General features: G+C 37.8%; 1 protein-coding gene and 1 long non-coding RNA gene across 12 annotated transcripts in view; one reads left to right on the top strand and one right to left on the bottom strand.

The window, feature by feature from the left end:
- LOC136790586 (uncharacterized) overlaps window positions 1-26,781 on the bottom strand; it is an 85,621-nt gene that overhangs the window by 11,015 nt on the left and 47,825 nt on the right. Inside the window, exons 2-5 of the long non-coding RNA XR_010830820.1 lie at window positions 16,768-16,869; window positions 14,858-14,898; window positions 12,313-12,455; window positions 11,925-11,991 (exon numbers count right to left, since the gene is read on the bottom strand). This is a non-coding gene — a long non-coding RNA (uncharacterized lncRNA). The remainder of the gene's footprint in view (window positions 1-11,924; window positions 11,992-12,312; window positions 12,456-14,857; window positions 14,899-16,767; window positions 16,870-26,781) is intronic.
- The window catches only part of LOC106036886 (uncharacterized), a 221,985-nt gene that overhangs the window by 191,309 nt on the left and 3,895 nt on the right, over window positions 1-26,781 (top strand). For 8 of the 11 annotated variants that reach the window (XR_010830800.1, XR_010830803.1, XR_010830804.1 and 5 more), the window contains one exon: window positions 17,726-19,994. Coding sequence is in view for 3 of the 11 variants with exons in the window: in XM_066995333.1 (XP_066851434.1) it covers window positions 17,726-18,260 (535 nt within the window). In the remaining 8 variants the exon portion in view is untranslated. Of the gene's footprint in view, window positions 1-6,838; window positions 9,335-17,725; window positions 19,995-26,781 lie in introns of those variants that run through there. The other 3 variants (XR_010830802.1, XM_066995339.1, XM_066995331.1) reach the window with 3 other exon arrangements.

Genomic DNA, 26,781 nt, shown 5'->3' with positions numbered 1-26,781 from the left:
CAGCTTATGCCCTAAACAAGGCCATTTTAGCAAATTCTGTCAAATGAAGCCCAAGTGGGATGAAGTGCCAAGTATTTTACTGCCAAGCCTGTAAATGCTGGCGACATTATCCTCTTATTTTGCCAGTGTAACAGAGGATCAATTGTAAGATGCTACAGAGGCTCAGCTACATAATCATTAATTATGGTTTCTGTATTAACTACAAAGGGGAAAAAAAAAGGCACTTGGTAAAACCTTTCCTAGTTCCAAATGTCAAGTTAAACCTTCATGAGACTGATAAATAGACTGAAGATTCAGTGCTGTTGTCATGATGGCTACATAGTCATCATTGTTGGTTACAATAAGTACAGTTGTTATAGCTGGGAAAATGTAAGGGGAAAGGCTGTGAAATATAGCAACATGAAATGCTGTACTAAACTTCACAGAAGTATTCTAAGACAATTGTTCAAGAAGATGGATTTGTACAGTATGCAGATTACATGAAATATCATGACTGTAAATCCTGTAAAAAAAAAAAAAGTTGTCTAAAAATGGAGTAATATTCTGATCATAGGTTTGATTACTGAACATACCAGTCCACTTGATTTGAACACATTAATTTGGAGATGTGAACCTATTATAACTTGTATGTGCCTATTGCATCAGGCATTACTTTAACAGTTTAAAAAGTCTCCTTTGCTACATTTGCTGCATTTTTTTTGTTAAGTTGAAGAAAGCAGCTTGACAAATAAATAAATAAATAAATAAATAAATAAAATCTTCAAATCCCTTGAGAAGAACAATGAAGAAGAAATTATACCTTTTTATTAAGAAACCTTGTGTGAAAAAATGAGATTGGGTCTCTGAAGTACAAGTACAACAGCAATGGCAAATTGGCTTTATTTAGTAAGGTAGTGGTTGTCCATCTGCTTTTTCTTTAAGACAGGGTTTGCAAATGTGTTTTCTTGTTGCTTTTGGGCAGAAAAAAACATTCAGATGAAGCCACAAGTGGACATGGCTTCATGATTTTTTTTGCCTAGGGTGAAAAGACATTTGAGGTTGAGTATCCTGTAAGTATTAGGTCATCCACTGATTTACAGCTTTACTTCTGCAATTTTCTAGACAAAGGAAAACAAAACCATTATCCTTTCCTTTGAAAATGTACTTTACATGTACCTTTCATGAAACAATATTTCAACAAAAGAGAGCTTGGTGACTTGAGGCAATATGTTACCTACAGATACTTTATTTTTAATTGTCTTCTGCCTGTATTGCTTACTTTCAGACTACATCCTCTATATGCTTATACAGCTTGGTATTAGCTGAAATAGGAATAAAATGGTTTGAGCTTTCTTAAAAGAAACTCCTCTTTTTTAGGGTTTCCCACTGCAAATAGAGAGCATGATATTACAACTAAAAGGTTTTGCTATGGAAGGCTGTCATGGAATCATAACAAGTTTATCGGTGTTTGGAAACTCGTGTTTTCCACTGATGGCAATGGCTGCTCGTCTGGATTTCTCAGCTGAGCAGTCTCCATAGTTATTTTTCCACCACAGCTAGTAGAGTATGATAGCACTGTCTAAGCTACACGTCTCAGTGAAGCCTGATTGCCTTTTCAGGGCTGGCTAGCTTTGCTTTCTTAACATCTGGAGGGAGTGTTATATGATTCTGACTTCAACATAAATCAGATTTATTGCAGTTTGCATGTAGTGATTTGTATTTATGTACCAAAGTTTAGATTTGAGGATATTACATAAAATCCCAGACTGTATCATTAAACAGTTACACTACAGTATTTATTAACCAGTTTTCTACTGAAAACAAGTTTGCCATGTATTCATAAGTTGGAGTTTTACTTCTGGCATATATATATATTTGTTATAATAATTACAGAATGTTCCAGAAGGGCTATGAAACTGGTATGTTTCCACAATCTCTTTATGTAACACTTACTATATGTACAGCGTATATCTGCTTTTCAAGGATATTGCAATAAAATGTGCAAATTATAATCTCTTTAAGGCAATGACTTTTCACTCCAAAAGCATTGCTAGCAGTCAGCAATGAAAAAACACAGCAAGATACATATAGCTTGTGGTCACAAGGTACATCAGATGTGATCACTGTTACAAGTCTCCTTTCCCTGAAGGAATTTCTTCATTGAATGTCCTGAAGAAAGAAAGCCTATTGAATAGTCTTGGTAATTTTCTCTGCAGGGTCAGAAAATGTGCAAATTAGAGGTTGCCAAAAATATTTCACAGGCGCACACACAGACTAAGACCTTGTACTTGTCTTTAAAAAGCCAAAGAGTCTCAAGTCTAGCAAGTAGAGTAAAGACATGTCAAGTGATGAAATCAAATGTGAATGTAAAAGCTTTTCTCTGCTAAAAAAGAACACAGCCTTTAGATGAATATTAGCAAACCCTACTATGTCATATTGCTACAATCAGCATCTCTCTGGGAAATAAGAATACATTAGTTCAGGTCAATATCTGCACTCCCATCAGACAAAATTACCTAACTGTCTTTGTCTGGTAATGATAATGACATTGCTAGCCTCCAGGGAGTTGACGTCACACGACTAAGCAACTCAGGAAGAGCAGAGTACATAAGTGAACCAGCAAAGACCTACACGGCTATGGACTGATTCAACTGATGGATGCTGCACTAATGCTGCCATGCAAAAATCCAAATGTGCTTCAAGCTTCAAGATAAGAAAATAGGTAAATAGCAAATGAGTGTTTTAGGTATATAACCAGTAGTAAGTGACCCATTTGAAAGGAAACACTTAAAGAACAGAAAGGTGTCTGAATCAAATCTACTGTGGTCCATTCATTCTCAGATGTACATGTGTGAATGGTGTATCTACATTTGTGATGGTTAATGTTCCTTTCCACTGTAAATAATGGAAATCCTCTGCCTCACCTCTTCTACTGTTAATAACTCTCTACTTATGCACCTGCCTACCTAGTTATGAATATCCACAGGTGTTCCAAAACCAGCTAGGAAAATGGAACTAAATGTCAAAGCCTGTGAGTAAAGTGTGCCAACTGTATTATTAGCATTAAGGTAAAGGTGGCATGTAATTTTTTTTTGCCATTAAATAAAGAATGAATATGCACTGTTTGTTTTATAAGAAAGGAACTGTGAGTTTATCAGTGTGATTACAGGGGTTAAGGTAGGAGGATTTTTTCATGTTTGTTCAAGGGTTTACATGAAGCTAATTCTCTCTGTGTATTGCATTTATTTAATTAAAAGAGAGGCTCAGTCAATATTGCTGTAGCAAAGCCAAGGCATGTCTGAACTCATTAAGTAGGTTTTGTACACTGACAATGATGAAAGACCTGCTGCTGGTGCTGCTGCAAGTCCATTTAGGTTTTATTTGACATCATGTTACTTTGCCTGTGCTGTCAAAGCCTGTATATGAAGTAGAATACCATGAAAAAACAGTAGATCTGAAAAGGTACCAGGGATTTCTCAGGTGCTACACGGACACTACTTCATTTGCCTATACTGTTGCCTGGCTTTCAGTACAGCAGGTTTGGGCAATCTGCTTTTAGCTCCCTTGGCTCCCTTAACCATCTCAAAATGGTGCCTGTTCTCTCTCCACAGTCTCCTCCAAATAGCTGCATGTGGGAGGAGATACCTGCAATACAGCTTCTTCTACCCGCACTCCACCTCACATATGTTTGAGATGGGAAAAAGTGGGGCAGTTGCAGGCATCCTAACTCATCTTCAACTTGTGAAAGGAATTAGCTTGCTGAAGCTAACTTCTGCTGTGGATGATTTTCAGCCCACTGGACTGCCAGGAAGAACTGCCGTTAGAGGATGTTGCTTACCTAATATCATGACTGTGTAGTCAGGTTTTTGTAGGGCATTCATAAAGGCTGACTTAGCCCACTCAGGCTCATGTCTCCAGACTGTCTCTATAGCCAGGGCAGAGGCAGTAGAGCATGCAGGAGCATCACAGGATTCTGTTTCTTTCCACTGGCTGCAGAGGTGATTAGCCTCACTGGGCTAAAGTTAGCTTCCATGAAAACTCTTTTAGTTAGACTTTTATCAAAATGAGTGCTTCAGGGTTGAGCAGATTAAATTCCTATAGCTGCATTTTGACATGCTGTTTTGCTTTATTTCTCTCTGCACAGTGCCGCTTAAGCACTGCCCAGAATTTTTAGAAGCTTCAGATCTGATGTGATTCATCCATTTTGAACAGCTTTTCAATGTTAGCCAGAGAAGATCCATTTTATTCCCTCTTTTCACCTCCAAATTAGATGAAAAGGTCTGTCTGTGTTCATCATTTCTTTGTTCATCAGTTCCCTTTAATGACTTCTGAGCACTTTGGTTATTTTCAGCCCCATTTACAAGAGAGTAGAAGTCTCAAAAATGTTAGTTCACTCAAAAACAAACAAAACAAAACAAAATAACAACACTAATAACAAAGAACACCAACAACAAACAGCAGAAGAAAAGCTGAGGGAATGGGGTTTGGTTAGCCTGGAGAAGAGTGCACCAAGAGTGGCAAGACACCATCCCTCTGGTGCCTACAAGGAGGCCACCAAAGAGCCAAACTCTTTACAGTGACGCATAGCAGAAGTACAAGGGGAGTAACCCAAATGGGAGAGCTTCAGGTGTGATACTAAGGAGGAGCTGTTTCCCGAGGAGTACGGTCAAGTAGTGGAACAAGGACCCAGAGCAGCTCTGCATTCATGTGAGGTTTCAACAACAACCTGAATGAAGCCCTGAACAGCTTGGTGTGACCCAGAGGTGACGCTGCTCTAAGCAAGGGGTTGCACTAGAGACCTTCTGAGGTCCCTTCCAGCCTGGATTATTTTGTGATTCTGAATTTTATCCATAGAGGGCGTTAAGCACTGCTAAATTTAAGCATTAGTGCCTAACCAAATCCAAGATGAGAACTCATAATATTTTTTTCATGATCTGCAAGAGGAAATATTTAAAGATCTGTCTGTCTGTCTATCTATCTATCTATCTATCTACCTATCTAAGAAATTCAACTACATAACTACATCAAATTATAAATTTATATGCAATAACCTGGAGAAGTAAAGAGATGGTATTTGAATGTTGTGCCCCTGTGAATCTTGGCACTACACATGACAGAAGTGTTTTTAGATCCATTTTTGCAACGGTGTTCTGGGATTCAAGATCCTTGCCTTCAGCATTGTCTCCTGATGATTACTTTCTGCTTGCCAGTGTTAGCCTTAGCTACACATGATTTATAGTCTCTTAACAGGTAGCTGCTGAGTCCAACACATTTTGATGACAGAAATCCCTACCAGCTTCACCAAGGCCATGATTTCACCCTGTGTGCCCAGACAGGAGAAGCCCAAACCCTGCTGCCGGCACTAAGCCACAATAACAACAGCATCATCCAAACACCAAAAGAAAAGATTGTGCAGGATACCCATAACTTTAACAAAAGAAGCAGTAACAACATGATTGTGCATCTAGTATCAGGCCCTGCTGTGGTCTCAGTTCCGTTTCATCTGCCAGCTCTTTCCTCAAAGGGCACATTTTGACTGAAGAGGAATCAATCCCTCTGATTTAAACTCGGTAAAATGTTTCCCTTGAGGCACAGTCTGGCCTTCAGACTGACCTGACATGGTCACTCTTCTGTATGCTAGAGATTCACTCTAGCATATGTGTTCACAACAAAGTGAGGATTTCCAGGGCTGCTCCAGAATTCTTGTTTTGGCAGAAAAAGCCAGCAGAGGCTTGCCCATAATGCTACACTGATGGAGCTACACTATATGCAGGACATGAGGCTGCTCTGCCCAGTGAGGTTGCTCCCATGCCTTGTGGATATAGTCATAGAATCCTAGAATATACTGAGTTGAAAGGGACCCACAAGGATCATTGAGTCTAACTCCTGGCTCCACACAGAACCACCCAAAAATCAAACCAAGCTGAAAGCTGCAATGAGGTCTCCCCTCAGTCTCCCTTTGTCTAAGCTGAACAAACCAAGTATTCTCAGCTGCTTCTCATATGTCTTGCCCTCTAGACCCTTCACTTCGTCATAGCCTTCCTTTGGACACTCTCTAATAGCTTATGTCCTTATACTGCAGCGTCCCAAACTGCACACAGTACAGAGGAGAGCAGGAAAATCCCTTCCCATGACCAGCTAGCAATATTGTGCTTGATGCACCCAGGGTATGGTTGGACTTTTTGGCTGCCAGGAACACTGTTGACTCATGTTCACATCAGTTTATAAGTGCTAAAACTGTTTTAATAGAATGGACATGCAAGCATTTCAAATCTTGGTAATAAATTAAGAAAAATCTAATTTTTTATTTCTTAAATACTCATCCAAAAAGATTATTAGGGTGCTTAGTCCATATTACTTTCCAATTGCATTCACATCACAAAACTGTTCTTACTTGAAATCTTTATGGTACTTAGTAATTTTTGTGTGTTAAATGTATTTTTTCCCTCAAAAAATATCCTTTAGAATTAAGAAAAGGAAATTTATATCTAAATGAGATATTTTTATGCAGTTTTGCTTTTAAAGAGTCTGCTCATATCTTTTGGCAAATATTTTTACAAAGTAGCTGCAGAAAACAAAAAAAGCTATTTAATATTTTATTTTAATGTAACACTATATTTGAATGATTATTTGGATGGGTTTCCTATGCTACCCCATGTAGCACATACATGCGTGTCGAATACCTTCATTACAATCAGTCTTGAGAAAAAATTGGTGTGCCTCAAGCAAAAACTAAAAAAGTTGAAACAAGCAATCTGGTCACTGTTTATCTACACACAGGCACACATGCCTCACATTCCTACTGACATACATTTATCTTTTCCCTACTGACTCCTTTCTTTTCTGGTTCTTCATGTTGGTTATAGTTGTTTTCATTATTTTTTTTCTATTTTTATCCTACATTTACTAAGTGATTTATAACCAAAATCATGCTCCCTGTCCTAAACAATTTGCATGCTGATTAGACTAATGCGCCACAGGATACTGATGTACTTCACTGATTTCTACAATAAAACCCAAAATGATTCATTGTGTAACAATTCCTTCAGGTCATTAGATTACTGTGGCAGGTGCTGTTTTATCTGCAAATTCCAACAAAAAATAGTTTCCTGCAATATGAGATTATGATGATGGGAAAATTATAATGCTTGGAATATTTCTGCAACATATGTCAGCTACTTTATTTCCATGGGTTGGACAAGAAAGTGAAGAACCCATAGAAGAATGTACTGGTTTTGAGAAAAGAGGAAAAAATGCTTCTGAAGAATTTGATATAGAGTTGATGTTATGTATATTCTAAACACAGTGTTAGCCTAATGTAATTCTGGAAGTTAATAATATCACTTTTAATGGAGTCAAACTCAAAATATTGGTGATAGAAGGAAAAGAAGAAATGCTTTCACCAGATTTCTGTTTTCTAGTATCTGTCTGTGCATAGAGATCTATGTACTCCACACATATATATACTCACGTAGAATACATGGTGGAATAGATATATTACTGGAAAAGGCAATAGATATTTGCCCACATCTTACGTCTAAAACTTAGAAGATATAACAGAAAGGAAAATATACTTTCCAGGCTGACCTCCTGTGCCCATCATCATGGTATCTCAATATGTTCACAAGAACATTAATTGCTGTGCCTGTTCTTTCTCACACACGGTTCTTTTTACCTCTCCATTCTTTTCATGTGCAAGACTTAGGAGATGGAACTGGATTCATTTCTAAATATTATTAGAGAGTGGCTGGGGATATTTCGTTTGTTCAACTTGAAGAGGATACTGAGGGGCAACCTCATCATGATTTACAGCCTCCTCATGAGAGGGAGCGGAGGGGCCAGCACTGATCTCTTTGCTCTGGATCCAAGCAACAGGACCCAAGGGAACAGCTTGAAGCTGTGACAGGGGAGGGTCAGGCTGAGTGTTAGGAAAAGGTTCTTCACCAAAAGTGTGTTGGGCACGGGAACAGGCTGCCCAGGGAAGTGGTCACAACACCAAGCCTGCCGGAATTCAAGGAGCATTTGAACAACAGTCTCAGACGTATGGCTTGATTTTGAGTGGTCCTGTGTGGAGCCAGGAGCTGGAATTGATGATCCTTGTGGGTCCCTTCCAAATAAGGATATTATGTGGTCCTATGATTTTATAATATGCAATGCAGTTTTCTTAATGAGTCACATAAAGAAAAGACAGATTTCATTTTGATTGTGGGGTAGCTTAGTTCTTGTGAGGTTGTGTCTCATAGTCTTTCAGAGATTTACAAGGAAACATGAAATTGGACAAAATAAGGACCTTCAGGATCTGAGCATCATTGCCACTGGGGAAACTAAAATCTGTTTATGGAAACCAGATTTTGCAGTATTGGCTCTGTTATATCCATAATGTCATAGCAGCATTAGAGTATGCTCAGTTCTGACAAGAAACTGGGAAGACCTGTAACGCTTCCTTAACCCAGTGTTAGCCACATGGGTCTCTCTCTGAAGCGTAGCAAGCTGAAGTGCATGTGCTTCCAGTGTCCCAGATGGTTCTTGTACAATCCCTATAACTTTCAGACTTTTATTTCCTTCCTGCTTTTCCTTCCAAAATGCCACTGACTATGAATAACTTAATTTGCCTGCCAGAGTTCTCTATCACTTTCTCCAGCCTTAAGAGAGTAACTTTCTAACACTGTGTTTCAATGTCTTCTGGCAGAATATTTTCCATCTGCTTTTTAGATGTGTGAGTGTGGGAGGGGCAGAGGAGGCTGGGATAGCGGGGGTGGTGTCAGGGAAAGATGCCAAGACATACTGCTCTCACTGAGATGATCTACTGCTTCCTTTCTGTTTCCACACAGCTTGATACACTGCTCGCGCTTCCCTTAGGTGTGGCCGCTGTTCCTCACATTTCCCCGATGTAAGGATAAAAAAGAAAAGAGAAGAAGAAAGTGAATTCCTCTATAGATAACTTTCAGATTCTATAGGGATCAGAACAGTTTGTGAAATACAGCTTTTATACAGTTATTCTGGGCTTTTCTTTGAACCTTGCAGTGTAACTAACATGAAAAGCATTTGAAGTAAGAGCACCGCTCTGAGTGGACAGAGAGAGCTGGACAGGAACATGGATACCCAGAAGGAAGTGGAGCTGGACACCATCCCTATCAAAGTAGATAACTTGCAACGTCATTCTGTGAACAGGGAGTACAAGGAGTCTTCTGGTTATCACAAAAGGAAAATAACATAAGCAGCAACAGTTTTCCAAGATACAAAGAGGAATAAAATAAGTTTATCTGCCACGTGGAATTTAATGATTCAGCTTTTCAGTGAAGATACACATACTACAAGAAGTTTTTCTCCATTTGGACTGGGAGTCATAAAGCTGGTAAATCTTCCCTTAACTCTAGACATGTATTTGGAGTGATTTTCTGGAATGTTACGTAACTAATAAGAAGTTGTAAGAGACATCTTGAAGTAGCCTCTAAGATCGCATTGTAATAGTTATGTAAGAAGAAGCAGCTACTTTGATTAGTTTGTGAAGTTCAAGAAACATGACAGCAGGCATTATGCTTAGCATGGAACATATTAATGGTGGATTAAATAATACAGTACCCTGTTGTGAAACACCAGTCAGGCAGTGTGTTGCTTGTTGCTGTACCTAATGTCGTGCACCCCATCACATTCAACCATGAGTACTAAACTAAGCTGTGCATGGCCTTTATGTAAACAGGGACCACTCAGAAATCCTCCCCACACTTGCCACAGGACAAGGAACTGAACTTGTTCTGTGGAGCACTATTAGATCATGGAAACTGAATGAAAAAAGTTTTGTGCAGCTCTGATGTTGACGCATAGCAAGGAAAATGGCTGTTGATTGGTCAGTTTCCTTTGAAATCTTATGCATTTATTCCTTCTGATTTCTATTAAACTCAGTAACATTTCATCCAAGTTTTATAATTTCTCAGTGGATAACTGGCTATTAAACATAGTAGTGTTTTATCCAGACCATGTATTTTCTTTAATAGATAATAGCTTTAGCCTATCTGTACGACTGACAGGGAATTGGATAAGAATCTCCAGTTCTTGGAAGATGTAATGTAAAATTATCTCACTGAGATGTTCATGGAATAAAAGCCTGATTTTTTTTTCTTTTTTTTTTTTTTTCTTTCTAAGAATCATTAAAGCTTAATTAGCAAGTTTTACCATTACAAAGTAGCGAATTTATTTGCTGATATCTATTTGTTAATGTTATACAGTGGATATTTTAAAGCTTTTCTTACTCTGTAGTCTTAACTGTGTTTGACTGTTGAAAATCTACATACAGCTGACTAATTAATTTATACTTTGTCAAAGTTAGGAAACACTTTGAATAGCAATTCAGAAGAACTTCATGCACTGCTTAAGTTAGATTGTTGCTCCATGTACCTTGCAGTGTGTACAAGACAAAGGCAGAATCTACAGCTTTGTTCTATTTTGCATTAAATTGTAGGGTTCTTTTTTTTTTTTTTTTTTTCTTTTTGAGCATACGCCACCAAGCATGCTAATGAACCAGTCAAAGAATCAGCTGTACTAACAGTTAATGAGAATTCAAAGAGATTTATTTAGCCTAGCATCATCATTTCAGTGAAGATTCAAAGAGGATTAATTTGATTTATGTCAAAATGGAGGAATCTTTATATAACCTGCAGTCAAACTTTCATGAATATATTTATGCAGACTCACAGGATTCTTCAAATTCATGTGTAAAAGGCTATGGAAGAAGAAGACAATATTTATTTATATGCAAATTATTCTTTTTGTGTAGAAAATCTATTTCAGATTTCAGATGTGTTTATATCTCTCCTCTTTGCAATGCTTGAGAACTTACAGGATAAAATTTGGAGCTGCTGAAATAATTAAGTTTTGAATTTGATTTTAATGGGCTACAGAATTCATCTACAAAAACTGATGGGTAGACATCACTGAGAAAAACTGTACAACATAATACTTAAGGGCAGTCTAACATACCTCAGATCAGCTTTTATTTCTGGGATACATGTCACATACACAGAGTACACATAAGTGTAGCAAAAACATTTTATCTGCTCTCTTTTGGAGAAGCTGGATGACTCACATCTTTCTCATACCCAAGTAAAAAAACTCACGCTAATAACACCATTACACTGCACCAAAGCCTCATGTACAACTATAGTATATATGGAAAAGATAGATGATTCCAGCATCAGCAGGATTTGTAAACACATTACTGTTCCTCAAACACCATATCATTACCATTTCCAGGAACTGTGCATGGCATCCTGAAGTGGCTTTTCATATGCCATTTCCATTGTCCTTCATGCTCTACTGCTTTCACACAATGACCCCATATCATGCATGATGATACTGTGAGTCACAGATGGCTTTAATACAAAAAGCCTTGTGTTAAGCCATTTTCTTCATGTACACATTGGAATCCAAATTATTCATGAGTAACTGTACTTTTGTTGGACAACTTGTGATACCTAAACTTCAAATTCATAAGATTATTCAAGCATGGCCAGAAAAGAAAGAAAATGTAATATGCAGTATCAAGTGTCCTGACCAGCTCTTACAATGTCCTTCTTCTTTTTATTTAAACATTTTATTTTATTTTATTTTATTTTATTTTATTTTATTTTATTTTATTTTATTTTATTTTATTTTATTTTATATTTTATTTTATTATTTTATTTTATTTTATTTTATTTTATTTATTTTTTATTTTATTTTATTTTATTTTATTTTATTTTATTTTATTTTATTTTATTTTATTTTATTTTTTGTCTAGTAGGGTTTTTTAAACAATGGGGAGAATTATGTCCAATGTACATGAATGCAGTCCTTTGTCTGGTCTGGAGCTCTTTCCAAGGCTTTAGGTGTGTTTATTACTGGCAGCAGATGTTAATACAAGACCATCCATGAGAAGCAAAAGTGCTTTACTAGTTTTAAATACTCACATGTATGTGCTTACTACGTTATCAGAATAAAGATGTGCAGAGTGATACAGCATTCTTGCCCGCAGAACTGTAAAAGAACAATAAGCACACAAAAAGTATACAAAGTTGAGCTAGTGCAGATTCTGTGGTCATCAAGAGACATTCTGCAACACATCAGTGGCAGCAAAGTCTGCTGAGCTACAGCCACTTCAAAATCCCATAAGAAATTTCAGGAAAAAAAAAAAAAGAAAAGAAAAAAGAGAGATATTTTTAACAGAATAATATCTATTTCTCCCTAAACTGAAACTGAGTCTGAAAAACAATGGTAGAAAATTCAGTAACTCCAGCAGGATGGATGAAGTCTGGTTTCCCATTGATCTGTGTTCTCTGATCTTCATACCCTACTCACCAGCATTTGGCCCAGAAGGCCAACGGCATCCTGGCCTGCATCAGAAGTAGTGTGGCCAGCAGGACAAGGGAAGTGGTTGTCCTCTTGTATGTGGCACTGGTGAGACTGCACCTTCAATATTGTGTTCGGTTTCAGGCTTCTTACTGCGAGAAGGATATTGAGTTGCTTGAGTGTGTGCAGAGTAGAGCAACAAAGCTGGTAAAGGGACTAGAAACCTAGACTTATGAGGAATGACTGAGGGAACTGGGGCTGCTTAGTGTGGAGAAGAATAGGCTGAGGGGAGACCCCATCGCTGTCTATAGCTACCGGAAAGGAGGTTGCAGTGAGGAGGGTGTCAGTCTCTCAGCTGACAAGAGATAAGATGTGAGGATACAGTCCCAAGTTGCATCAGGTGAGGATTAGATTGGCTATTGGAAAGAGTTTCTTCACGGTGTGTTTGTGTGTGCATGTGATCAAGCATTAGAACAGGCTGTTTGAGTGGTGGAGTCCTTGACCCTAGGGGTACTTAGATGTGTGGAAATGGCACTAAGGGATATGGTTTAGGGATGGGACTTGGTAGGTCAGGTTGATGGCTGGACTTGATAATCTTGAAAACTTTTTCTGACATAGATAATTTTATGCTTCTATGATTCTGTGATATTTCTCCACATCTGCAAGCCTCTTTTCTGATAGCTCTCCTCCTTCCCTGTCCCAGGGTTCCTGAACGAGTGTTTTGGAACTGCTGATCCTTGGGGGCTACTGGCAGTCCACAGAAATCCAGATGTTTGTCAATAAAGAAAAAAAAAATCCCTAAAGACTCGTACATGCAAACAGTCATAGAAAGCTGGGAAAACAGAAGAAGTTAATTAAAATTTAGAGCTGATCCCAGTTTCAGCTTGATGATAAATGAAAAATGATCTTTAGCAATCCTGCACAAGGTATTTTCTGAAATGGCTAGGCAAACCTTGAATTAAAACTAGCTGAGAAATAATATCCTAGCCATAACAATTTCTTGACATGTTGCTTATCTGTCATATTAGGCAAGAGCACTGCTTGCTGTGGTGGGTTTAGACCTACCTGCAAACTGGCTGACTATCTAGTGAAGAAGAGCTGATAGGTGCTTCAGCAGGGAAAGTTTATTGCCAGTGGCTGAGTCCATGTTTCACCCTCACTGGTACCAGTCTGAGTCTCTCTCTCTTATCTAGACATCAGTTTTTAGAAAACTTACAGGAACATGATATCTTTCAGACCTTTTCTTTTTGTCATCTTGCAACTGTCTAACTAATTAGGCAATTATTAGCTGGTACTGATAGATGAATTCAAAGACCTTATTTGCTAAAAAGAAATAATAAAAAAAATCCCAGTTAAAAATAGAATTATAACTATGTTCCAGGTGCCATTTTCAGCATGACCTTAATTAAAGGCTCACTTTGGTGTGTAGCATATACATACTAAGCAATCAGATCCTTTTAATGTGAAGAAGTCTACATTTAATTTCAATGAAACAGGAAAAATTAAAATCTGCACAGAGTAGTTAATGCTGAGTTGGTCTAAACATTGACTGTTACTGCAAAATGCAGGTTATGCGTTCAGTAAGTTGTGCTACGATAAATCTGTTACATAAAGTCAGGTCATGTGAATGTGATGCCATTAAATGTGATAGGTTATAAAATCAGCTCTGAACAAAAATCCATTACAGTTTCTCATTCTTGCCTTGACAAGGAATATAATGTTTGTGGTGGTCTGCACTATCTTTGATCTGAACATATGGTGATATTATTTTCCCTGTTAAAAGAGTGAATGTACTCTTCCTTGATCCAGATTATAATTCTAAACAGCAATCATCTATATTCCATTATGTTATAATGTGTATATATTACAGATATCAAAAAATTAATTTTAGGCTATACAGCCTGCAGTCAGTAGGATGGTAGCAGTATGAGGCTCAGCACAAACTAACCACTTATATACTTTGCTTTTTCAGCTTTTAATCTGTCATTGAACCCAACATTTTCCCTGTCACTTGTACCTGAATTAGCTAGTATAAAGCTAACGCCAGGTATTTCCTGTCATATGTAATGCAAGAGCATTGTAAACAGTAAAACATAGGATGGAAACCCCCAAAGTTTGTGCCTTATCTTTCTGGAGAAAGATAAATATGGGAACAAATATCTTGACAAATCAGACAGTGCTACAACTGTTTAACAAAAGGAATTCCCTTTTATTTCTGTTGTCTCACTACTGTGTGAGAGACGTGGCAGGTTTCCCTCATATATACCATCTATGCTTCCAAATCTGAGATCCATGTCCTATGAGACAAGAAACAAATATTACATAACTGAGATCATATCCTCCCTAGAGTGACTTAACAGAATCACATCAGTTTCCAGAAGCCTGGAAATAAAAAGATTTAAATAAAACATTTCTTTCTTTTTCTAGAAGGAGAGAAAAAATAATCATTGCATAAAAACAAACAAGCAAACAAACAAACAAGCAAACAAACAAACAAACAAAAACAAAACACAGGACCGTATTAGAGATATTGGAAATTTTTGAGGCAACTTACCTTAGTGACATAGCTTTCGAAGCATCAGATATCGGATGTTTCTGCAGGTTTTTTTTTGGAAAACAGGTGACCCAAAAATAAATAAGTAATAACAAACATTATTAAATCAACCTTGAGCTCAAGCTTTTTCAGTGGCTATTCACAGCAGAACTCTGAATATTTTTGATGGTGTTCAATGAAAGGAGTTATATTCTTCTCTAAGAAAGTATGTCATAGAATGTTTATGGAATATTTAACATGATCCTGTGCCATATAAGTAAACTGTAGAAAGAATAATATATAAATTACCAGGAGAGAACATTCATCCGCTTATTTCTCTCTTGAACTTCCTTTTATCATATACTGTGGATGGTATCAAGTTCTAATTTGCTATATTTATAATCTGTTCTTTTTCTAGAGGTAAAAGATGAGACATGAATAATGTTCTAGGTATGGAGATTTGCTAAGCAAATTATCTGTAAGGCTTCACACATAATAATATTCCCTTGAATTTTAGACTGTGGCCCCACTTTTAAAAAGCATATGCTGCACATGGAAATACTTCATAACTCTTTGGAAGTGAAATGAAAGTATATTTTAAGATTTGAAAATGTCAGGAAATCCTGCTTTATTTATTTTTTTTCTCAATTAATGCAAAGGAAAAGATTTACAGCTGAAAAGTGAAGGTTTTGTATAATTAAGTAACTCATGGAATAAGAAATCAGATGTGTAATATGAACCTTTAGATACCAACTCATCTCTCTGAAGGGACTAGAAAATAACATGAATCACAGGTTACCTGGGCTGTATTTTCAATGAATGCATTACTCCCCACTCTAGGAATTCTGCTGTTGTCTGTGGTGTTCAGGAAATCACTTATACTCCACTCCCACCTCATCCACTTATGGATGGGAAATTTAATCTGGACAAAGGATGTAATTCACCCATTCTGAGTGGTATTACATTCCCCCATGTCTGGTTAACATGTCTTGCTCAAAAGCGCAAAGATAGCTCAATTAATTTAAACTTACAAAATACTCTGCCCCAGTCCTTACAGACAGTCCAGACCAGTAAGGCAGACATATTTTTTTTTGCTCTTATGTGAGGTCTGCCTCCTTGGTTCATCTGGAGTCGTATTTAATAAAACCTGGGTTATTTCAGGGGGTTTATATGACTGGTGGTGGTCTCACTTCCTTGAACTCTGCTAGAGAGACATTAAATTGTGGCGTTTATTCTTCTGATAAAGGCTTTATTACAGGACATTGGGAAGTGATTGATAGCACGTGGTGGCAGGAGGGTGGGTAGAAGTTCCTTGGATCAGATATCTACACTATCGTTTCCAGTGATTATAAGGACTCAGGTCTGAAAATTTCAGTGTTCCCGTATAGTCTTATGTCCTGTTTCAGAAAGATGGGTTGTTACCAGTGGAGGCAACAGTAAGAAACCTGTAAGATTCTGAAGCCACATTTCCCTGTCCCCTTCTTTCCATTTGCCTTGAAGGCCACACACAGATTTTCTTTCTATAGCAATGGTGAAGAAATTGCACAGTAATTTCAAAATGTTTCCTGGAACTAGAGAGCGAACAACATATTCAGATACAGATATGAACTGCAAAAACAGTATGTAACAGTTCATAAAGTGAAACAAACAGTGTTAAACTACCTTTTCTACAAGACCCCACCCAGTCAGCTGGGATGGCAGCTTTGGTTGCACTATCACCAATGACATCATCTTCTCCACATTTGCCCACGCACACACACATACACACCCCCACCCCCACCACTAGCAACAAACACAACTGGAGACTTTCAAATTAATAAGAGTTCCAAGTAGACATCTCAAGATTTCTTTCATTGTGTAGAAATATCACCCCATGCAAATGTTTCAGGGCTATTATTTAACCATATTCTAGAAAAGAGAACAGGTAGTACTTAGAGTCAGTCTGAAAGGTATCTCCAGGTTGGTGACTTTCTAGGATGTCTGCTCCTTTCTATGAATCTGCTTTTCCTCTGGGATAGTCTGAACTGGATTATCTGAAACAATAATTGTGTTTGAAAACAGTTCACTACACTTTGACTAAAAAAGAAAAAAAAAAAAAGATCATTTCCATATTTGTCTTTTCTTACCTCTGTTTATGTGTTGGAGTCCAGTCTTAATTGAAGTCCTATTTTGTTGGTGTTTGGTTCTACTGTGACATTAACAACTTAATATTGCTTTCATCTTCCCTTTGTTTTTGCTTTGAAATATGTACAGAGGTCCTGACACAGGTTATCACTTCCTATTTCTGATCTTTTTATTTCTGTAACATGCAAATGAACAGTAATACAATGTAAAGCCTAGCTCAGATCTCCTTATGCTTAATTGTTTATAGCTTCTCACCTACAGACAGGGAAAAATATACAATACGGAAAATAACACTTACCTGTCAGAACAGTCCACTTTTCTTAAAGCTACACTTGGGACATTTTCTACTATTTATTTTCACCAGTTTTGGCAATATTGAGAACATCAGTGTGAGACATTGTCTGTACTAGTGTGTTCAAAATGTGTTTAGGTCTGCTCTGAGTCAGACTGAAAAAGGAAGACATCCTTAACCAGAAGCACCAGTACTGGCCAGAGGTTTATTCCTTAAAATTTATCAAAATTGAGTCAGTTTCCACCAAGTCAATAATAACTTTTATCATATGACTTGTAACTACACTGCTGAGATACTAAATTTATTTGATAGTCACATCCTTTCTTGGTATCAGCTTCCATCCAAGTGATATTTCTCTTAATAGAAAGCATGTTTTAAATCCAGTAAAAGAGGTGGTAGTGTTCATATTATAGAACTTGATGGTTTAGTCTTTGTCTCTGAGTTGATTTTTTGATTTTATTTATTCTGGACAGATTGGAGAGCCGGGCGATCACCAACCACATGAAGTTTAACAAAAGCAAGTGCCGGGTTCTGCACCTGGGACAGGGCAACCCTGGCTATATGTACAGACTGGACGACGAGACGCTGGAGAGCAGCCCCACAGAGAGGGATCTAGGGGTTGTGGTTGACAGCAAGTTGAACATGAGCCAGCAGTGTGCCCTGGCAGCCAGGAGGGCCAACCGTATCCTGGGATTCATCAAGCACGGCATTGCTAGTTGGTCGAGGGAAGTGATTGTCCAGCTCTACTCTGCGCTGGTGCGGCCTCACCTCGAGTACTGTGTGCAGTGCTGGGCACCACAGTACAAAAAGGACATTAAACTGTTGGAGAGTGTCCAGAGGAGGGCGATGAAGATGGTGAAGGGCCTAGAGGGGAAGGCATATCAGGAGCGGCTGAGGTCACTTGGCCTGTTCTGCCTGGAGAAGAGGAGGCTGAGGTGGGACCTCATCGCAGTCTACAACTTCCTCGTGAGGGGGAATGGAGAAGCAGGTGACCGTTATCACCAGTGACAGGACCCGCGGGCATGGTGTTAAGCTGAGGCAGGGGAAGTTTAGGCTAGACATCAGGAAGAGGTTCTTCACCGAGAGGGTGGTCACACACTGGAACGGGCTCCCCAGGGAAGTAGTCACTGCACCAAGCCTGTCTGAATTTAAGAAGAGATTGGACTGTGCACTTAGCCACATGGTCTAAACTTTTGGGCAGACCTGTGCGGTGCCAGGAGTTGGACTTGATGATCCTTATGGGTCCATTCCAACTTGGGATATTCTATGATTCTATGATTCTAATTGTTTATTGCTCTCCGGTGATTTTTTTTTTCTTTCTTCTTTCTTCTTTCTTCTTTCTTCTTTCTTCTTTCTTTCTTCTTTCTTCTTTCTTCTTCTTTCTTCTTTCTTCTTTCTTCTTTCTTCTTTCTTCTTTCTTCTTTCTTCTTTCTTCTTTCTTCTTTCTTCTTTCTTCTTTCTTCTTTCTTCTTTCTTCTTCTTCTTCTTTCTTCTTTCTTCTTTCTTCTTTCTTCTTCTTTCTTCTTTCTTTCTTCTTCTTTCTTCTTTCTTCTTCTTCTTCTTCTTCTTCTTCTTCTTCTTCTTCTTCTTCTTCTTCTTCTTCTTCTTCTTCTTCTTCTTCTTCTTCTTCTTCTTCTTCTTCTTCTTCTTCTTCTTCTTCTTCTTCTTCTTCTCCTTCTCCTTCTTCTTCTTCTTCAATATAAAATGTATCACTTTTCGTTCTCTATATTTGCATTTTATAATTGGTCTTCAGGCTCATAGTCTGTTGTTCTGTTGCTTTCTCTAGTGTGCCAAATAAGGAATTTTAAAGTGTGTACTTTTTAATTGGCTTTAGAGAGTTTAAACAGTTTTCAGAATTCAACTTGGTTGGCCAAGATATTTTTATTAACTTACAAATACTGTGGTGTGGGAGCATACTTATTTCAATGCAAATAATGGCCATTACTCAAAGACAGTGAGGAAACAAAAATCATGGCAAAGTGTAACCTTTTTTAAAAGTCTGGAAAAGTCAGATACCATATAATTCCCATGGAGATGCTTTGTTTAAATAATTTGCTATATAATCTTTTATTTTTTTACCTTCCATTTGTTCCTTTTGGTCTGCATTACTCACTAATATAAATTATCATTGATGCCAACTATACAGTTCCAAGTCTATCACTATATCCTACTAGTTGTCCCTAGTATAGTTTCTGTAGTTGTATTCTACATTTAAAAAACATTGACCTAGAAAGAGAAAATTAATTTTATTTGTAGAAATAACAGAAGTCCACATTTTTGAAAAATGGGTATACCTGTCAGACTTTGCAGACCTACTAAGTAAAGACAATTTATATTGTTGCTGCAGGCTACACATACTATGTTGGAGGTGTTCCTTAATCACACTGTGATAGAGAAAACTTGGAGAAATTAATTGTCATATTTGGGCCACTTAAATCACTAATGCCCAGGACGCTAATGAGCAATAACAGTGTTTCAGATGTAGGCCAGTCACATTTTCTGACTACCCCATACTAGTTTGCTGTCTCACAAGTATGTGACTCTCTGTATGGAGAGAACCAGACAGAGATCCTTATAGTGGCAAACCTATTTAATAGCTGTCTATATATAAATTTATCTTGTTATTTATAAAACTATATAAGGTGTCTAAACTATATTTGTATCTCTTTCTCTCAGCAACCATGTCTTCTGCTATTTTGAGGTGATAGTTGATACCCAAATAAATCCTATTTGCTATATTCAGCTCATCTTTATTTTTGGTCTCTGATAACTAGCGGCTGTGAATCTTGTCAGTTTGACCTTGAAAAGACCTTTTACTTGCCATGTAGGACAATACAGATCAGTGCCTTCAGTGATGGTAGACATGATATATCTATGAAAGGGTAACAGAAGTCAGCAATCATGGATGAGGGATGAATTCAAACTGGAGGCTTCATGTAATAAATGAGGTAGAAGAGTGGACAATTTGCTCCCTGTGACTGGACAAAAAAATCAGGAGAGATGGATTCTGACCCTTCCATACACTTCCAACAGCCTGTGGGCTGTCGAAATGGGCACCAAGCTGTAGTTTTTAGGTTTTTTTTGTTGTTGTTGTTGTTGTTGTTTTTCAGTGCTAAATTGGGACAGAGAATTGAGAATTAAGTTAATCTAATCTAACTTTCAAGCACTCTACTGGAGATGCCAATAACAGATGGTTACCCCAGACTATCCCTGAGGTCACACAGACACAATCACGACAGTGTGAGATTCACATGCTTTGTATGAGATGGGCCTTCACTGGTCATAAATATCCAGCTTACAAATATCCATGTGGAATACAAGGAGGAATTCCAGTTTTAAAACACAATGTTCAGGTGAAAATTATCCTCATCACCAGCTGAAGCTAATGGAAGCTGCAGACATTCTACCAGAAATCAGAGTTAATTTCGGACATAATTTGTAGTGATTCTGCTGTGGTCAGACTCTGAAAAGCGCTCTCATCTCTTCTCAGAAATAAGTTACAGAAAGTAGTGATAAAAATACATCTTTAGGTCTGAACTTAGATACAAAAAAAAAAAAAGTCTTAAGGAGGGATAAAATCTGTAACCATTTCATCACCTCAAATATACTCATGATTCCTGAGAGGTGATCAGATCCCATAGAGTGAAGTATTCTGTAGAAGAGGCTACAAATAAACCAGATCTGTAATGAGCTAACTCTTTCAGTCATAAATGCAAACAGTAAATTATGTGAAAAAAAGAAGTACGGAACTGCATTAAAATTTATATTAAACATCTGTCTTATTTGCTACTGAAATTCATTCAGAAAAGTTTTTTTATCTGAAAAACAAATGTAGTATAACACATGGAGTACTCTCCTGAGAAGTTTTACAGATTGACCCACTAATAAGACAACCAACCAACCAAAAAAAAAAAAATCCCCACAAACAACAACAGCAATGACAACAACAACAACAACAAAACACCAAAAACCCAACACCTTTTTCTCTCAGAGTTTGTTAAGACATAAATTATTCCAGGCACGGTATTTTCAAAAGTAATAATTATATCTCCTTTTGTCAAAGCAGTATATATCAAATCTAAGTGTGGTAGAAAGTACTTTACATGTATGAACAAGACAGGAAAAAAAAAAAAAACCATAATCAAATTTGACTTAACATTCCAGAGGGCTATCTAATCTGACAAAGGGTTTACAGGAGGCTTAAGAAAGGGTTAAAAACGATCCCAGACTACTTTAAGGGAAAGGGACAAGGAAGAAGTGAATGAAAACTTATTCTTTTTGCTCTGCAAAGCTGTGTATGTACTCAGCTTACTCCATTGATGATATAGACATATGAACAGGTTATCCTGGACTAGTAGAGTAGATTGTGATGCTAATATTTGTTTGGACATGTTAAATGTTAAAATAGTAAGTTCTTTCCATCATAACAAGAAGTAACTTTGATTTCACAGTACAGAAATACCTCCGAAGGCAATTACAGAATCTCATATTATATTGGGAAAAGCACACACATACTGAAATGGGTGCTTCAAAGGAGGAGATATTTGTGAGCTATAAAATCTTTTCCTTTATTAGTTTTGCCAGGCAAGATGCTTGTGTAATAAAGGAAGAAACTATAACATAAGTGAAAATCAGGGTTTTCTGTTCATTTGCTGCTATATATATATATTTGATCACGAATTCCATAAAAGGAACATTCTTTTCCCCTGTGATCATGGTCAAATATTGGAAGAAGTTGCTCAGAGAATCTCCATCCTTGGGGATACTCAAAACTCAGAGTGTCTCTGACCAACCTGTTTTAAATGGACCACTTCAAGAAGTGGTCTAGATGGACTAGATTGGACTAGAAGACTACCAGACATCCCTCTCAACCTCAATTGTTGTGTGATAAGAGAGGCTGGGGGTAGATTCTACACCTAAGGCAAAACATCAACTTCAGGGTGAAAGCCAGAGTGAAGAATAGGAGAAATATCTGTACTATGTATTAAGTTATGATTCCATTGAACAAGGCAGCCCATTTTCTAAAAGATTTCCCAATCAGCAGTGCAAAATATATTTAAAAATACTTTTCCTGAGGTCAAAGTTAATTTTTCCACTTTATGCTTCTGAAGTATTCATTGTTCATTTATACTCAACATTAAAATTATGTTATTAATTAAATAAAAGACACCTAAATAGATTGGATTCTCAACTTCTAAGTTAAAGTTAGGTGAGGAAGTGCCAGTCTTTAGACTTGCTAATGTTTTTTCCATGCAAAACAAAAAGATGATTAAGATGAAAATTGTTGAAGAGCTGCATCATTACTGGGATGCCATAAGTTTTGAGCGCTTATTGTGGCAGAGGTACAGCAAAGAGAAAGAGTAAAAGCAAACTTAACATAATCTATAATGCACCTATGTAGGAAGGTCATCATTGAGGTCAGTAGCTAATTTCAGCAAAAAATTACTAGCATTTGACATTTGTGCCCTCTGGATATTACCTATAATGACTGTTCTACATGAGCTCCCACCCTAACTGAACTTCTTTCATAGAGCAATAAGCACGTATTCTTCCTTGAAACAATTCTTTAAAGTTCTTTCCCTGGCACTAAAACTGCAAACCAAGAGACTGTGTTTCCAATGCTCCTCTCGCTGCCAATCCTCCTACCCAGATTAAAGCAAGAAAAGTTCTCTGGATCAAGTAAGAAGAGGAGAATTAAAGAAAAGAGAGCAGGGAGCAGGACTGGAAGAACTGGCAATATGGAAGAAAGGCGAGGTGAGGCGAGGCAAAGGCAAGGCAAGGCAAGGCAGGGCAAGGCAGGGCAGGGCAGGGCAAGAGCAAGGGCAAGGGCAAGGGCAAGGGAAGGGGCGGGAAGGGGCGGGAAGGGAAGGGAAGGGAAGGAAGTTTGTAAATACTATTCCACATGCCTCTCTGTCAGTTGGGACTGAACCTTGCAATCCCAAATCTCAGTTTCTCTTATTATCTAAACAGAAAATGTACAGTCCATGTGTCGCCAGTCCATGGCAGAACCAGAGATGAACAGGACATATATTTTCCTTGCTACAGGTTCCTGTCTCAGCTTATTCTGTCATTTGTTCAAAATATTTTGAAACCCTATTGCTGCTGAAGACCTGATCATTGGGATCTTTGCATTTTTATGAGATGAGACCTTGAAGTTTCTTCTTTGTTAAACAGCTCAGGAATTTCATCTCAAAAGCCTTGATTTCAAAGATTGTGTTTGTGAAGTTGCCTCAGCATTTGCTGGTCCAAGGTATTTCAGCCCCTGCTCTAACAAGTGTGACATTGCAAGTTGAAAAGATAATGATATTTCAATTGTTCCCTAGTAAAAACTCACCGCAGCTGAATGCTAGGAGCCTGTAGATCACTCAAATGCAGACCACCTTCCCACCATACATGATTAATTAAGTTAGATTTTGTTTTGAATTTGTGTTTTTCTTAAGCTATCTTTATTTTGTTATAGGGAAGAATTAGGCTTGAATGCCTACAAGTCTCAAGGAATGATTGAAAATAATTGTTGACAGAATTACAGTGTAATATATTGCAGTTTACTACAGTAACCACAGAAGGATGCACTTTAAGTCTACAACATGCTGCATTCTGATAACCTTCTCATGTTGCCTGTAGTTTTTTTTTTTTTTTTTTTTTTTTTAAAAAAAAAAAGGCTTCTGGGGTTATTTATTTATTATTCTAACTGAGGGCTGAACAACCCTGGAGGGATCCTGCCACCTCCTGAATGAATTACTTCTGACATTTCACTTGTAGTCTGAAACATGGAACCAAATCTTGTTTCAGGCAAGTTTTACTAGCTGGTTTCCTGTACTAAATATACATTGTGTAGAAAAAGTAAATGTTGGGAAGAGAAAAACAAGTCCTACTGCTGGTATAGACGCCTAGCCTTATGCTCCTCTTTGTTGTTCTCACAGATTAGTAATTACATACATGATGCTGGATGTTTTTGTAGATAACTGTTTTCATTTTCACAGTTAAACTCTTGTTTGAGAATAGTTGGTGTAGTGAGTTAAAGGAGATGAGTTTTTAGTTCACTTGAACATGGACATTTAGCACAATCCCACTTTTCTGTTCTTTATGTAAGAGCTGAGGAACAGGTCCCAAGACCCAAAGGTACTCAGTAGTCTCAGGCCTCACAAAGGGAAGGTGAGTTTCTGAGGCTGAACTCGTTGCCTCTCCTGTTTAAATCATGCCATGGCTCCACTGTTACTTTGAGACACCTAAGAGTGTAGCTTTTATTTATCTGATGCATTTTAAACTGTTGTATTATAAACAAAGACTTGAGGTCTAACTTAACTTTTGTAAACCAGGAACAATCAAAAACATATATTGTAGAGCTTTTCAAATTTCTTTCCTAATTTATGAAGACTGTGTGGGAGAAGTCAACAATCTGTACTCAGGAGAAATGCAGTGAATCATCCTGATCTTTATAGTGAAATGTTCTCTTACACAGCTGCTGTACCTTGGAGAAAAACAAAACAAAACAAAACAATAAAACAAAATTCAGATTCTACTTAAATCAATCTGAATTAAAAAAAAAAAAAAAAGAACAACAAAAAAGCTGTTGCTCTTCAAACATGCTCAAGAATGGAAACTACCATTTACACAATTAATACAATATTTGATATTGTTTGGAAAGAGTATAATGTGTGTTCCCCCCAGCTGCCAGAGCAATACTGATTAATCACACTGGACTATTGTGGAAGTCGGTCAGAGGCCCAGATGGGAAACAGTGTTGAGACCTCTTTTCCCAGGAAAGAATCTGGGAAGGATTCATCTCTAAGTACTCCAGCATACAAACAACTGTAGCTGAGATGCTTCTTTATGAAATAAGGTGTTATCTGCATACCCAGCTGGCCATCTGGGCTTCCTAGTGCAGAGAGAAGCAAGTGAAGCCCATGCTCCCTTTCTGCCCTCTACTGTGCAGAACAGCTGAAAACAACAACACCATCTTGCATTGCTCTGTTACTGTGCAGGGACAGAAAAGGTGAGAGCACAGGTACTTATGCACACAGAGTCACCACAACGAGACATCAGGAGTCAGAGTCAGTCTGATTTGACCTGAGCTGAGCTATCATGGTTTGTCCCTACTCTAGAAAGTAAGTGAAAATATGGAAACAGTCTGGCAAGGTGTGTGACAGTATAGAGAAGTGGCTGTTGCCCTAAACCTTCTCTGGAACAAAAACTAGCTGAAGAATTAATTACACAGATGTCCTTAATATGGCTGTGGACAGATAGTTTTCAGTTCCAGTCTATATTTACTGCCTTAACAGTGTCATTGTACTATAAGCATAACAATCTTGATTTCCAAAAGTTTTGGCACTTAATGTAGAACCTGAAGCATTTTGGGATTACATGTCCTAGGAGACTACTCAAATGTCTGTGTGTCCTCTGACAGCTCTTCCACTAGTTGTCATAGTGTGAGAAAGCCCAGGAGACAAGCTGGAAGCTCTCAATTCCTAGAAACTGTCACCAATGATGTCTTTGCTAGGCACAATCCTCTGCAGTTCAGATCTCTTGGAAGACACAGCAGTATAATGTTCCTTTGTGCATTCCTGTTTCATCTTCTGGTCTGACCAGATATAGAAACAGCCAAGCAAAACTGATGACCTCAATAAGAACCATTCCTGTTCTCTGTAGAAATCTTCTGCAAGTCTTAAGAGACTTGTAAGGCTTTTGGCAACTCCTCCATTCCAGATTGCTATTATGACTACTTGTATCTGCATTTTAACATAAACGGGGAGAAAGGGTTTCAAGCATGTTTCTTAGTGGCAGACCTATCCTTGGTCATCATGTCTTATATCATTGTTACAGCCACAGAGATGCCTGGCTCCTATCATCCACATGCCATCAGACACCAAGAACTCAACAGGTTTTTGATCAGGATTCTTTTCCTAGCTCCCTGGCAACTACCAAGTGAAGTATAAACAACTAAATGCACTTCACCCCTTATGGCAGGGGCTGGAGTTAGATGATATTTAAGGTCCCTTCCAACCCAAAACATTCTATGATTCATTCTCTAAATAGGAAGGGCTACTCAACTGCCTTCTGACTTTACTACCCCAGAGGCAAAACTCATTGCAGCTGAATGCAGGACCCTCATATTTACAGTGCATTCCTCCCACTCCCAGCCTCCTCTGAAACATAGCTTATAGCAAATCTAACATCAGGCAATATGAGCTATAAAAATGCTTTCCTCAGGGCAGGCTCTGCCTTTCTGCAAAATATGAAATTCTATGCTAATGGAGCAGAATTTAAGGACACTCAATGAAAAGTCAATAGGAATTAAGCAGCAAAGCACATCTAGCAATCTTGTTGGATAAGGATCTATGGGTACCTGAAACCTTTTTCAAGTACTGAACTTCATCTTGTATTTGTCCATTTCTTCTCTGTCTGCAAGGCGTGGAGGAAGTGGAAGAGGTTTCTTTTGTCCAACTTTGTAGATATAGCAGATGCTCCAGTTTACTTCAGTCACATATACAGCTTTCCCATCAAAACAAAATAATTTATTAATTCAGAT

Source organism: Anser cygnoides, chromosome 1 (assembly GCF_040182565.1).
Source record: "Anser cygnoides isolate HZ-2024a breed goose chromosome 1, Taihu_goose_T2T_genome, whole genome shotgun sequence".
NCBI lineage: Eukaryota > Metazoa > Chordata > Aves > Anseriformes > Anatidae > Anser > Anser cygnoides.
Note: the sequence above shows the minus strand (reverse complement) of the source record. Positions and strands in the feature narration are given on the sequence as shown.